Source organism: Eurosta solidaginis, chromosome 5, assembly GCF_040869045.1.
Source record: "Eurosta solidaginis isolate ZX-2024a chromosome 5, ASM4086904v1, whole genome shotgun sequence".
NCBI lineage: Eukaryota > Metazoa > Arthropoda > Insecta > Diptera > Tephritidae > Eurosta > Eurosta solidaginis.
In genome coordinates this window covers 25,673,848-25,685,964 of record NC_090323.1, presented here as the reverse complement: position 1 = coordinate 25,685,964, position 12,117 = coordinate 25,673,848, and the positions used below count along the sequence as shown (strand labels likewise).

The window sequence follows — 12,117 nt, the reverse complement described above, 5'->3', positions numbered from 1 at the left end:
AAATAAACATAAACTACGTCAACATGCGCAATCAAAACAAAAATCATAAAATTTATGAATATATGGAGAGTATTAAGATAGTGCAAAAAAAAAAAAAAATTAAAATAAGTCACGACTTCTGTGAGAATAAAGCGACGGCGTGCAAATTTTTTTGTTTACCTTTTTAAGAGTATGGTCTATTTTTTGTGGCTATATCAGCTAGGCGAAATAAACAAAAAAATTGCAAATCTTTTAAGTATGTTCACCACATTTTGGCAGATAGGTACAACAAAAAAAACCATGAAGCATGTCACGCTCTAAAAAATAACTGAAGCGGTCGATGAATTCGATCAATCAGCACGATCGCTTTTGATTGTAAGAGCAAATTTTGAGGAAACAAAGCATGCGAAAAGCAGAAAAAGTAACAACAATATCTTCATAAGTGCTCATGCCATTATATTTAAAAGCAATGTGATTTCGCGGTAAACTGCAAAAGGCATTAAAGGTGATCTTCAGTTGATCGGCTTTGAAGTGGGTGAGCTAAGTAGGCTAATACGATATACTATGGTAGCAACAAAAATAAAAATTATATAAATGAGGAGAAAAAAACTAAAACGACATAGAAGTAAAAAGTATTAAGTCTTGAAGTATAACACATCACTTAAAAAATATAATCACTTACATATGCGGAGGAGCTTAAAAAGTCACAACAAAACTTCTACTTATAGTAATTGTTGCTTGAAAGTGTTCATCAAGTACCAGCCGCACTGTCATTACATTTAGATTGATCGTAGCGATCTTTGATCATCACCACCATTTACTCATATAGTTTTGATGATCATCGTGTTTATTACATTTTAAGTGAAGGCGTAAAGGCATTCAAGTGAAGTGTGCGTTAATAAATTATAATCTCAAGGTGACGAGTAACTATCATTGTGATTTTTTAATGTGAAGTTGTAAGGGGTCAATCATAAATAAAAAAACGTGCTCACTAAACTAGTAGAAAGAGGAATGAGTAAGAAACTAATCTCTATTGTATGGAGCATATGGAGGTCGTTACAATATGGGTGATTTTGGTACTTCACTTTGCGCTTGCGAAGGAAGGGCTTACAGAAGGAGATCGCCACAAAAACTCACTCTTCAAAAGGCCTTGATCTTTCCAAAGATGTCGCTTGGTTGCTCAACACTTTGTCGACTCGTTCTCGCTCGGGTAGTTCTACTCAAGGGGTTAGAAGTTGCTGTACAGAGTCTAGAGTGTGCTTGGGATATTTTTATTTTTTTTTTATAGCTGAAACAGACCAAATTACAAGCCCTCCTTGCCTTTTTGCTTCCGAAAAATTGACTTATATGGAGAACGCCTTGAGCTTTCGCCCCAAAAAACTACTACATATCTTTCGGCTACTTAACCGGTTCGAGTTCAGGTTCATAGTTCTGAGCATTAAACCAAATACAATTGATAGTACGGATACCGTATACGCTGTGAATTTGGTTCTTTATAGTACCATTTCAGCTTGGCGTTCGGTTTTGGTTTCATGTCTAGATCGTATCCACTTTCAGGTTTGAATTTATTTTTGCTTATATTTTCAGTTTTGGTTATGGTCATAATTCAGATTTTGGTGAAAATTTTCTACTTCAGCTTCTAAATTTAATTGCAGTCCCGATTTTCATTTTGATTCTTGGACGGTTTCATTTTTTTTCATTTTTGGTTTTGTTTTCGTTTTTCGGTTTGTTCCATTTTGTGTTTATGTTCCGATTATTGCTTCGGTTTTTTTTTCAGTTTTTGTTAAGGTTTTTGGTTCCATTTTCATTTTAAGGCCCGTTATTGGTATTGAACCTGATTTCGGTCGCGCGCGAGACTTATTTTGGTTTCAGTTTTGAACACAGTTCCCAGCTATTAGGAGTGATACAGCTGTCAGATCTAGAAGCAGCAAGTGGCTCAAATCCTAGGAAGCTTCTAGCATTTGCCAAGATGACGGAGTTATTTTATAACATAGGACCTGGTTTTTGATAGGGTCGTTAAAACAAACTTCTGGTAACACTACGGACTTATTCATTCTATGTGAGGTCCTCGTGGACCGGCCAGTTCAACCTATCCTAACCTGAACGGAGTGCCAGGCTCGGTTTTTGGTTTTAATTCAGTTCGGATGTCGGTTCCGTATGCAATTCTAGTTTCAGTTCCGAATCCATTTCTATTTCCTGTTTCAGTTTCCAATTTCGGTTTCATATCGGCATTACTATTTTATGTTTGGGTTCTAGTTTCTTTTTCGTATCCGTACACTGTCCGGATCGGGCTCGAATCCTACTTCGATTTCGAATGCAGTTCCGGACTAGTTGTGTGGTTTTTAACACAGTTCTTATTGCAGTTTCGAGTCCCATCCGGTTTCAGTTCCATGTGTGGTTTGAATTTCTGTTCTGGTTTGGGATTCGACTTCTGTTTCGATTTCAGCTTCTTTTCGATTTTGGATCCGTTTTTTTTATTTTACTGTTCGACTCTAGCTTCTTTTTCGTTTTTGGTTCCAGATTCAACTTTGGGTGGAATCCAATATGTTTAAGCTCGGTTTCTGTTATTCCGGTTATTCCGAATTCGGATTTGGTTTCGGTTTCAACCTCGAATTATAGTTCAGGTTCCAGTTTAAAGATGCAAATCCAGTTACGCTCTCAGGTATCATCTCGCTTCGCGATCGGTTTTGTTTGTTGATTTCGTTTGCCTTCCAGGATTGCCTCTTGTCGAGGTATAGGTTTTGAATTTCAGGTAAGGTTTTTTTTGTAAAATCTTTTACACTTTAATTTACAGATTCTCTTTCTGTTGCGGTTTCGCTTCCTGTCTTGTTTTCGTTTACCGTTTTGTTTTCGTTTACGGGTTTATTAAGTTCAGCTTTCAGAATGAGATTCGGTTCCGGTTTTGCATCCGTTCTCAATTTTGGTTGTGCTTCCGGTCTCCAGCTCGGTATCGGTTTCTTTTTCGGAACTAATTTCATCACGACTCCGTTTTAGGTTTATTATTGGATATAAAAGTTAAGTTGCATAATTCATATAGAACAGACTTTCCTTGATCAAACCTTTACCAAAGGTTATACTGTTTCACTCTATTTTTGACGTCATCGTATTTATTTAAATAATTTGTGTTGATACCAAATGCCATAAAAGTTAGTTGGTGTACGTTCTCTGAGTAAGTGAACAAAACCTGATTTGACACATAGCCGGAGTATGAAGTAATCCAATTTGACATTGATTCTCAAGCCAACATATTTAAGTGTCAGTGAAGTCACCAGTTTGCCTCATTAATGCCAACAATGTTTACAAATACTGACTTAAGAGTTGAGATAACTTGTGTGTATGCAAGAGAATAAAATTGCGGCAGTTATAATTGTTCTTTGTACAAAGCGTGCGAATATAAGGACAGGTATGAATAAGTCGTTTATTTGCCTCTTTGCCTAACTGCCAACACTTAGCAACATTATTAAAAAATAATAATTATCAAATTTGTTGTTATGTATAGCAAAAAAGAAGCAAATGTCAGCAGCTGTCTGCCAGATTTTCGTATCTAAATGAGGGTTAGTATTTACAATGAGTCACCGGTCACTGAAATTTTTTCAAAGGGCTATGTTTTATTATTTGATATATTCTTAAAATAAGCGTTAATGCCTCCATCTTAAGGCATACTACCAATTTTCTGAAAGCTTTAAGTTTTAAGCTAATATCCCTAATAAGTAGGTTGACTCATTTAAATGCGTAAGAATCCATATTTGGGAAGGAACACTAATCCTCCGCTGCCTGCTCTAACCATATTTTCCCGAACTCAAAATCGTGACTTTGTTAATTGTCAGCTTTGTTAAGAAACAATTAATGCACAGTAAGCATAGAATTTATGATTGAAATGGAATTTAAAGAAAAAAACAATTTGCTTTTACTGTGTACAAACATCATGCGGTAATTGCTTGGAAAAAGTAGTACCCACGCAAAACTCAACCAATTTGTTCTCTATCACGTATTACATGATGTTTTCAGCTTCACAAGTAATACCGTATAATAACAACTTTTAAACAAACTGACAGTAACATATGTATTTCTTAAAGGCGGTATTATATAGATCTGATTTGTTTCAATTGCAGTTAAAGGTTAGGGGTTAAAAGCTTGTTTTTCAACAAATTGCAGTAATACGAGGGTTGCTATTTATATTTTGAGCCTAATAATTAAAAGATAGTAATTTATTATCGAAAATAACTTTATTGTTTTTCGAATTATTCTCCATGATAATCAATACACTTTTGCATGCGTTCAAGCCAATTTTCATAGCACTTTTTCCACTCCGATTGAGGTATCTCCAAGATATGGTTTTTGAATGCATCAACGGCTTCTTCAGGCGCCGAAAAACGTTGGCCACGAAATTTATTTTTGATTTGCGGAAATAAAAGAAGTCATTTAGTGCCAAATCTGGGCTGTACGGAGGATGACTCATTAATTCGACGATTTGGCCAGTCAAATAGACGGTTGTTTCAGCCGCTGTGTGAGAGCTGGCATTGTCATGATGAAGAATGATTCTTCGTTGGCGCTTCTTCTTCCGTATTTCACCAAGCACTACTGGCAAACAAATGGTTGTGTACCATTCAGAATTCACCGTTCTTCGTTGCTCTAATGGAACGGTAGCCACATGTCCAGTTATTAAGGAGAAACAGGCGATCATTTGCTTCGAAGTGCTTCGCGCACGAATCACTTTTGTCGGAGTTGGCTCATCTTGGAAGACCCATACAGTGGATTACTGTTTTGCGTCGATATCATAAGCATAGATCCAAGCTTCGTCACGTCACCTATGTAGATGTAATATACAGCTTTTGATGTACCGCGATTGTGTTTCATGAGCATTTCTTTGCACCAATTGACACGAGCATCTTTTTGAGCTTTTGTCAAATTATGGATCCAACGCGAACAAATTTTTTCACAGATAAATGTTCATGCAATATCTTATTTATGCTCATCATACTAATGCCCAGGGACGCCTGAATCTCACGTTAAGTCGTATCACGATCTTGCAGTATAAGTTCACGCACAGCGCCAATGTTTTATTGCACAACAACCGATTTTGGACGACCTTCACGATTTTCGTCTTCGTCCCTCAGCGTACGGCGACCAAGATGGAATTCGTTGTATCAGCGCTTCACAGTGGCAAAGGATGGGGCTTCATCGCCAAAGGTGGAAGGGAGTTGGTCAAAGCACTGCTGTCTTTATAATCCACGTCGAAAGTCGTAAAAAATCATCGAACGAAAATTTTCACGAGTTAATTCCATTTTTTCGCTAAGATACAATTTTTAAGTTAGTGTTAACAACACAAGTTGTGCTCAAATGCCAAAATTTTCGTCAAGCTTTCAATTGAAGACGTCAGATGACGCCGGCAAACAATTAGTGTTGGCAAGGCTCAAAATATAAATAGAAACCCTCGTGGCAGTGATTTTTCGCATTCCAGTAGGTTCGTGAAGTCTTTCCAAGGCATCATAAAGTTTCAGCTTGTTGCTGCATCATGTTGCTAATGATATCGGGTTAAAATGTTAAAATTTCCATAAGGTCCTTATATCTCTTCATTGCCTGTGAAGAATTCTCTACAAGAATACTACAAAATAGCACTGTACAACAATAAGCTTTCAACAGAGTCACCATGGCATATTTTTGAATGGCGGTATCGCATAGATACTTCTCTACTTCAATGGCAGTTAAATGTTAACTATTAAAAAGAGTTTGTGTTATAATTTACGACAAATATATAAGTTTCAACATTCTTGGCTCATAAGTTATTGGTCCTAATAAAAATCTTTAAATATTTTAACGAATTTTGGGAACTCTGATTATTCTGCAGCTTCTCTTATAATTCGAATCGCTGAACTGTCGAATAAATAACTCCAATATTCAGTATGGCAACATGGTCTTATTTATACTACTTTGAGAGTAGTACTTCACAATTACAATTATCGTGTACTTTACTAATAGCGTGTGTAAATCAAACTGATTGATTATCGCTTGCACCGTCTCAGTTAGCCTCGTTCACCTATTTCACGTATGGTCTAGACTTTTCACGGACATGCCTTCTGAACAGTTGTATCTCATACTTGGTCTATATCTGTAGTTTATGTTTTTCTTCTAGCTATTTGCGTGTGTATGTGTGAGTAACAGCTTCTGCTCTTAGCTGATGATAACGTAATGTGTGATTGTTTATCTTTCTTCTGCGCTCTTATCTGCTGACTACGTGTGTAAAATATTCTTCGTTGCCTTATATGTATGTGTGTAAATGGCTTACGGTCGTTCTGTTTATTTACTAACAGCATAGTGATGTCAGAAATGCTAATATTCGCCACAATATCATAATAACTATGCTGATTTCCCTAGGTTATGAAAACCCTTCCCGAAGGCATCATAAATCTTCAAGTTATTGCTGCAACATGTTGCTAATGATGTAGAGTCAAAATGCAAATATTTCAGGTCCACTTTATAATAATATGATCATATGAACCACTCCCTGTAAAAACCCTATAAAATAACACTGTAAAATAACAACTTTTTAACCGAGCCGCTATGGCGTATATTTGAAAAAACGGTATCGCAGAGATATTTCTCTATGTCAATGGCAGTCAAATAATAATAGTTTAAAAGAGTTTGTGATCCAGTTGACGATAAATTTTAGAGTTTTGGTCGATAAGTTATTGGTCCCAAATACAATAATTAAATTTCATACTGCTGGTTTCACTAGGTTTTGGAAGTTCTTCTCCAAGGCGTCATAAAGTTTCAACTTGTTGCCGCAACATGTTGCTAGTGGTGTTAGATCAAAATAATAATGTTTTAATAAGCACCCTTGGTTGGTTTCAAAACAAATTTTTAGCATGGTGAATAAAGTGCAAAAACTAAAGAACTCGAATGTGTTGCATGAAATAAGATTTTCAAGAAACTCTCAGTTACCCTGCTAAAAGAAAAATATGTGGATGTGTTGTACAGTGTTGTTATAATTCATAGGAAGATGATTTAGTAAGAACTTTTTCTATATATGTATTTTTAGAGGAATTTTTCTATTTCCATAGGCAAATCCGATCTAACCGCTGATTAGTGCAAATGAAACATTCCACTATTTTTCCCGACGTTTCGCTAAAACTTTTTTAGCATCTTCAGGGGCATTTCCATTTTATTTTCTGGTGAAAAAAAGAGAAATTACAGATATGAGTTTTAATTTAAGAGGCCATTACAAACATATCTACTTGGTAATCACGCGCAGATACATACATAGGCATTCGCGTAGATACATACATAGACATATAACATAGTCAATAGACTCACAATATATAATTTACATTAGAAATTGCACAATTTTACATTAAAAAACTACACTTATTAAACGTGAAAAACATATAAATAAAAATATCGATACCACCTCTTGTGGTAGTGTTGTCAATACTAAAGTCTAAATTCTTTTTGTTTATCATGTAAACATAAAACATATGACGAAGCTATTTGATCCGTATCTTCCTTCTTTTTCTTTTAATTTTAGGATTGAAGTCGTATTTATTCTGCCTCTTTTGATGTGTAAATATCATTGCTCACGATATGGTGAAATTCAAAATGAAAGCATAAGGTATAGAGTAAGTGTAGTCTATATGGGAGAATATAAAATGAACGGGTAAGCGTAATATGTTGGATTCACTTGCTGCAGGAGCGAATAGACAATTTTTTTTCCAATTTAAAAATTTTTGGAAAAAATCGATTTATTATCGAAAAACTGTCGAATGATTACCGAAAAGTAATCGATATGTAGTCAAAAGTTATCGAATATTTACCGAAAAGTAATCGATATGTAGTCAGAAAGTTATTGATTTGTTATCGAAAAGTAATCGTAATTTGTTGTCAGAGTGTTACCACTTCGTTATAAGGCGAAAGGTAATCGAATAATTATCAGAGTTATTGGATTTATATCGAAAAGTTATCGGTTTCTTTATCAGAGCTATAAGGCCATATTGTCAAAAGGCGTGTTAGTGATCGCTTATTGAGCGCAGCGGCGTTCAATTGTATTTTTACGTTCAGCAGAAAGATAGTGTGACAATCGATTTGATTTGGGCGAGTTTAAAGCGCTGAAATAATCCTCAAGATCAAAGAGATGGCTGTTTGTCTTAACAGATTTCAACTATAAATCAGGTTGTTCAATATTGAAATTGTTATATCGATTTTCCTTGGGACATTAACGTGTTACAATAATTGTGGACGTAGGTAGGCTTCTAACATGTTTTCTATGATGAGTAAGCGATATAAAGGATATTGCTTTTGACAACAAGCCATGTTCAGTGTTATTGAACGAAAAATTGCCTGAAAATGGCATGTTATGGAAGGAGAAAAATGTTCAAATATCCATAACGAGGAGCTAATGAAGATCGCCCACGCACTTCAACTTTTGTCACATAGACACATCAACGGACAAGATACTTTTATAAAGATACCAGCTTATGAGCTGTAATTTTGAAAAATATACCAATTCGTTGCTATTGCCATTAGGAACCTTATAGAATTTTTCGTCACCCATATACAGAATTGCGCTGCAGGTCAAGAATGTCATTTTCTTATTTAAGCTAAGCGCAATGAGTCATAATGACCTTATTGTTGATTCTAATTTAAATACATCTCTAGCTAATTTTACAGGACGGCCACCATTGTGTGGCGATAGGATGCTTGCCTACCAAACCAAATATTTTTTAGAAAACAGTTTTTTCAATTAAAAAAGTCTAAAGAGATTCGTCCCTCGGAAAGCTTCTCAGCGAAAATTTATTCGCTTGCAGATGGCATTCGGAGATGCCATAAAGAAAATAGGTCCCTGAGGAGAAATTAAAAAGTAGCACAACACAAAGTGTAAGGGAAGCTCGACCTAAATCTACCCGGCTGTATATCGCGCCAAGCACTAATTTATTTAAATTGGCACGCAAATGTATTAACGCTTGTTTTGCATTGAATTTGTTCTACACAATCCGACTTTTCTATTCAAAAATAGTCCTCTGGGACATCGAATTAAATCTCTAGCCCTAATCTCACACCACCATAAACATTATTGTGATTATAACATTATAACGAATTTTGGGAAATTCTGAACTGTCGAACATATAGCGCAACTATTCAGTATAACAAAACGTTCTTCACTTACACTATTTTGGACGTAGTACTTCACAATTACAATTATCGCGTACTTCACTAAAGCGTGTTAAAATCAAACTGATCATTCTCGCTTGCACCGCGCTTCGTCTATACTCTCAGTTAGCCTCTTTCACCTATTTCTCCTAACCAAATCGTGCGATTAATCCTTAAGGACAGCGGTCTGTGATTGATCTCTTTTGTCCACATTGGGGTATTATTGATCCCGTTTAGTCCCTTTTGGGTATATTTGGCATCAGTCAGTTTGAAATTTATGTAGCCAATTGAAAAAAATAAACAGCAACGAAAATAATAAAATAAAATAAATATTAAGAGATTAGAACTCCTTTGCCCTGATTCATCGTAGACTAGTCGCATTTTTTCAGGGCTCTTTGCTTCTTACTGTTATGAGTGTGAAATATTCTTCGTTGCCTTCTATGTATGTGCCTAAATGGCTTGCTGTCGTTGTGTTTATTTATTAACAGCATAGTGATGTTAGAAATGCTAGTATTCGTCACGATATGCATACACTAAATAAATTTCAATTTACTCGGTCCATTAGCATCATAATTTTCTCTTATTCTACGTAATCCATCTCTATGCGTACGAAGCTTTAATGTATGCAAATATTTATCATCAAATCAAATAACCTTCAGTATTTACAAATATATATACAATGTCAATCTTACACCACCTCCAATCGCATATGTAAATATGTATATTCTTATAAACTTACAATCATGGCGAAATTATATTGGTTACGCGCCAAATGGCAAATATAAAACAAGAGATTGTGCTGATCCCATGCGCATCTGGGGCTTCCTAATATCAATTATTGTACTTAAGTCAACAAAATGCTATTTAGCTTTTGGCTTATAATAACCTGCGTGCATCTGGCACAAACACATTGTATACAAACAAAATAAACTAACATATTACATATGGACGTATGTATGTTAAAAGATTTGATGTACTTTTATCTTTATAGATATGACAGACAGTCAATCACTGGAATAAATTGCAGCGATGAATTATGCAGGCAATGGTCAAGCAGATGACATGCAGTTGATGTCATAAGCCATGTGGCTAAACTATATCTGTTTATTGTTATTGTTGGGAAAGTAAATAGAATTGTATGAAAATATGTGCATAAATTAGGGCGGTCCTTAAAAATTAAAGTGGATAAAGTTTTTTAAATCTTTCACACCTGCAGTCGGTAATACAATGGGCCCAGAGATGATATACAAATTTTTGTTCTCGACCGAAGAAGGTTAAAGCGTATCGAATAAAAGTCAAAGTTAAGCTTTCAATATAAGAACTTAAAAATTAACCCTTTTTTTATCTAATACCTTATATTGAAATTGCTTGCGTTGAAGATATCACTTACAAATTTTGGCTCCGATTGAATACAGTTAAGGCGTGTGACACATTGCTCAAAATTCTGACTAACCTATGACCCTACCTTCTCGCATCGAGTTCAAAATATACAATTGAATCCTTCTACTATGGTGCTATCGATGTTGGGTGTCAGTTAAAAAATATAATTTTAATGCTTTGAGTATTATGTAAGGCAATCTTCAATGTGTCCCCTTTCTGGCACGCCTTAACCGTCTCCAGTGAAGACCAAATTTTTGTATAAGATATCTTCAATTTAAGTATTAGCAATTTTACTTTTTTAGGGACCATCCTTCAGCATATACATAGGCATGTTTTTATCCGCTTAAATAACTTTTCATGCATGCATTTTAATTGGTCAATACTTAATAAATAATGTTTAAAGATGTTTAATAACGTAGGTGGATAGATTTTCTAATGCAAACCTATTTGCTGGATATGGTCGCTAAACGGGGAAAGTTAAAAGTTAATGATAAATACAACTTTTTCTGCTAGGTACACATAGATTTACACAATAAAAAAAAAAAAAAAAAAAAAAAATGGAATTGAAGGAACCATACATAAAGTAATTCCCTTAAGATGAACTTCAGTGCTATTGTTGTTGTTGTTGTAGCGACAAGGACTCTCCTCTTTTGTCTTGGGGAGTGCTAACGATGTTGATGATCCTTTGCCGGATGCAGATCCGGTACGTTCCTGTAACTAGTAAAGATAAGATTTAGTAAGACAACATGAAACCATCAAGTCCATACCGCCCTCTCACCCCCTAGATCCATGAGGAGATTGGGATCGCCAGAGCCACGGCGGTTAAAGTGACAGGATTCGCCACGGGTAGGTGCGGTTGACAATTGGGTTGGAGAAGCTATATTTTGCGCTCACAACCCATTGAAAGGATTGCGCTACACAACCCCTTAAATCAATTTGGTATTTTAGTCGCCTCTTACGAAAAGCATACTTGCCGCGGGTATATTCTAAGCCTGCTGATGATTAAGTCGCACATTTTCAGATTTTTTTTTATTACTCTGCTTTATTAATTTTTTTTACCATGTACATATTCATATATATGCATATCATGGCTATAAGCTTAGTTGTCCTGCATTCCTATTTGCCACCACGACCATCACCGGCCTTGCCACGGACACCAGCACCCATGTTAAAATCGAATCCACCATCTGCACCAGCTTTCCCACCAGCTTCACCACCAGCACCACCACCAGCTCCATTCGCAGCACGTCGTGCACGACCGCTTGAGTCACCGCCTTTTTGGGGCGACATTTGCGTAGGAGGACTAGCGTTCGTTGATTGCTGAAAAAAGTATAAATGTATGTTATTAAATGAGTAGTGTAATGTCATGGAAACAAAAGTTCGGACATATTTTGACTGTTTTTCAGCTTATCGAATTTTCAAATTTTTTTAATTATAAACAACTTTTAAAATTTCTTACCAACATCAGCACCAAAACGCCGCAAATCAAAGCGACCAAAAATAGAGTACGCATATTTTCTTTGAACAATTTGAGCTTGATTCTCCAACTGCTGTAAAGTCAATAATACTTTTAGTTTGCTGCACCCACATTTTATAGTCTGGATGTTGCATTAA

General features: G+C 35.6%; 2 protein-coding genes and 1 long non-coding RNA gene across 3 annotated transcripts in view; 1 reads left to right on the top strand and 2 right to left on the bottom strand.

The window, feature by feature from the left end:
• LOC137254059 (uncharacterized) overlaps nucleotides 1–12,117 on the bottom strand; it is a 323,781-nt gene that overhangs the window by 167,958 nt on the left and 143,706 nt on the right. The window lies entirely within an intron of this gene.
• Nucleotides 1–12,117, top strand: part of LOC137252700 (uncharacterized) — a 177,184-nt gene that overhangs the window by 91,621 nt on the left and 73,446 nt on the right. The window contains exon 3 of the mRNA XM_067788746.1: nucleotides 7,505–7,588. Coding sequence (XP_067644847.1) covers nucleotides 7,505–7,588 — 84 coding nt within the window. The remainder of the gene's footprint in view (nucleotides 1–7,504; nucleotides 7,589–12,117) is intronic.
• On the bottom strand, nucleotides 11,526–12,085 carry LOC137253696 (circumsporozoite protein-like). Its single transcript, XM_067791076.1, has 2 exons — nucleotides 11,963–12,085; nucleotides 11,526–11,823 (listed from the first exon to the last, which is right to left on the bottom strand). The coding sequence occupies exons 1-2, from the start codon at nucleotides 12,014–12,016 to the stop codon at nucleotides 11,620–11,622; spliced, it is 258 nt and encodes an 85-aa protein (XP_067647177.1). The 5' UTR covers nucleotides 12,017–12,085; the 3' UTR covers nucleotides 11,526–11,619.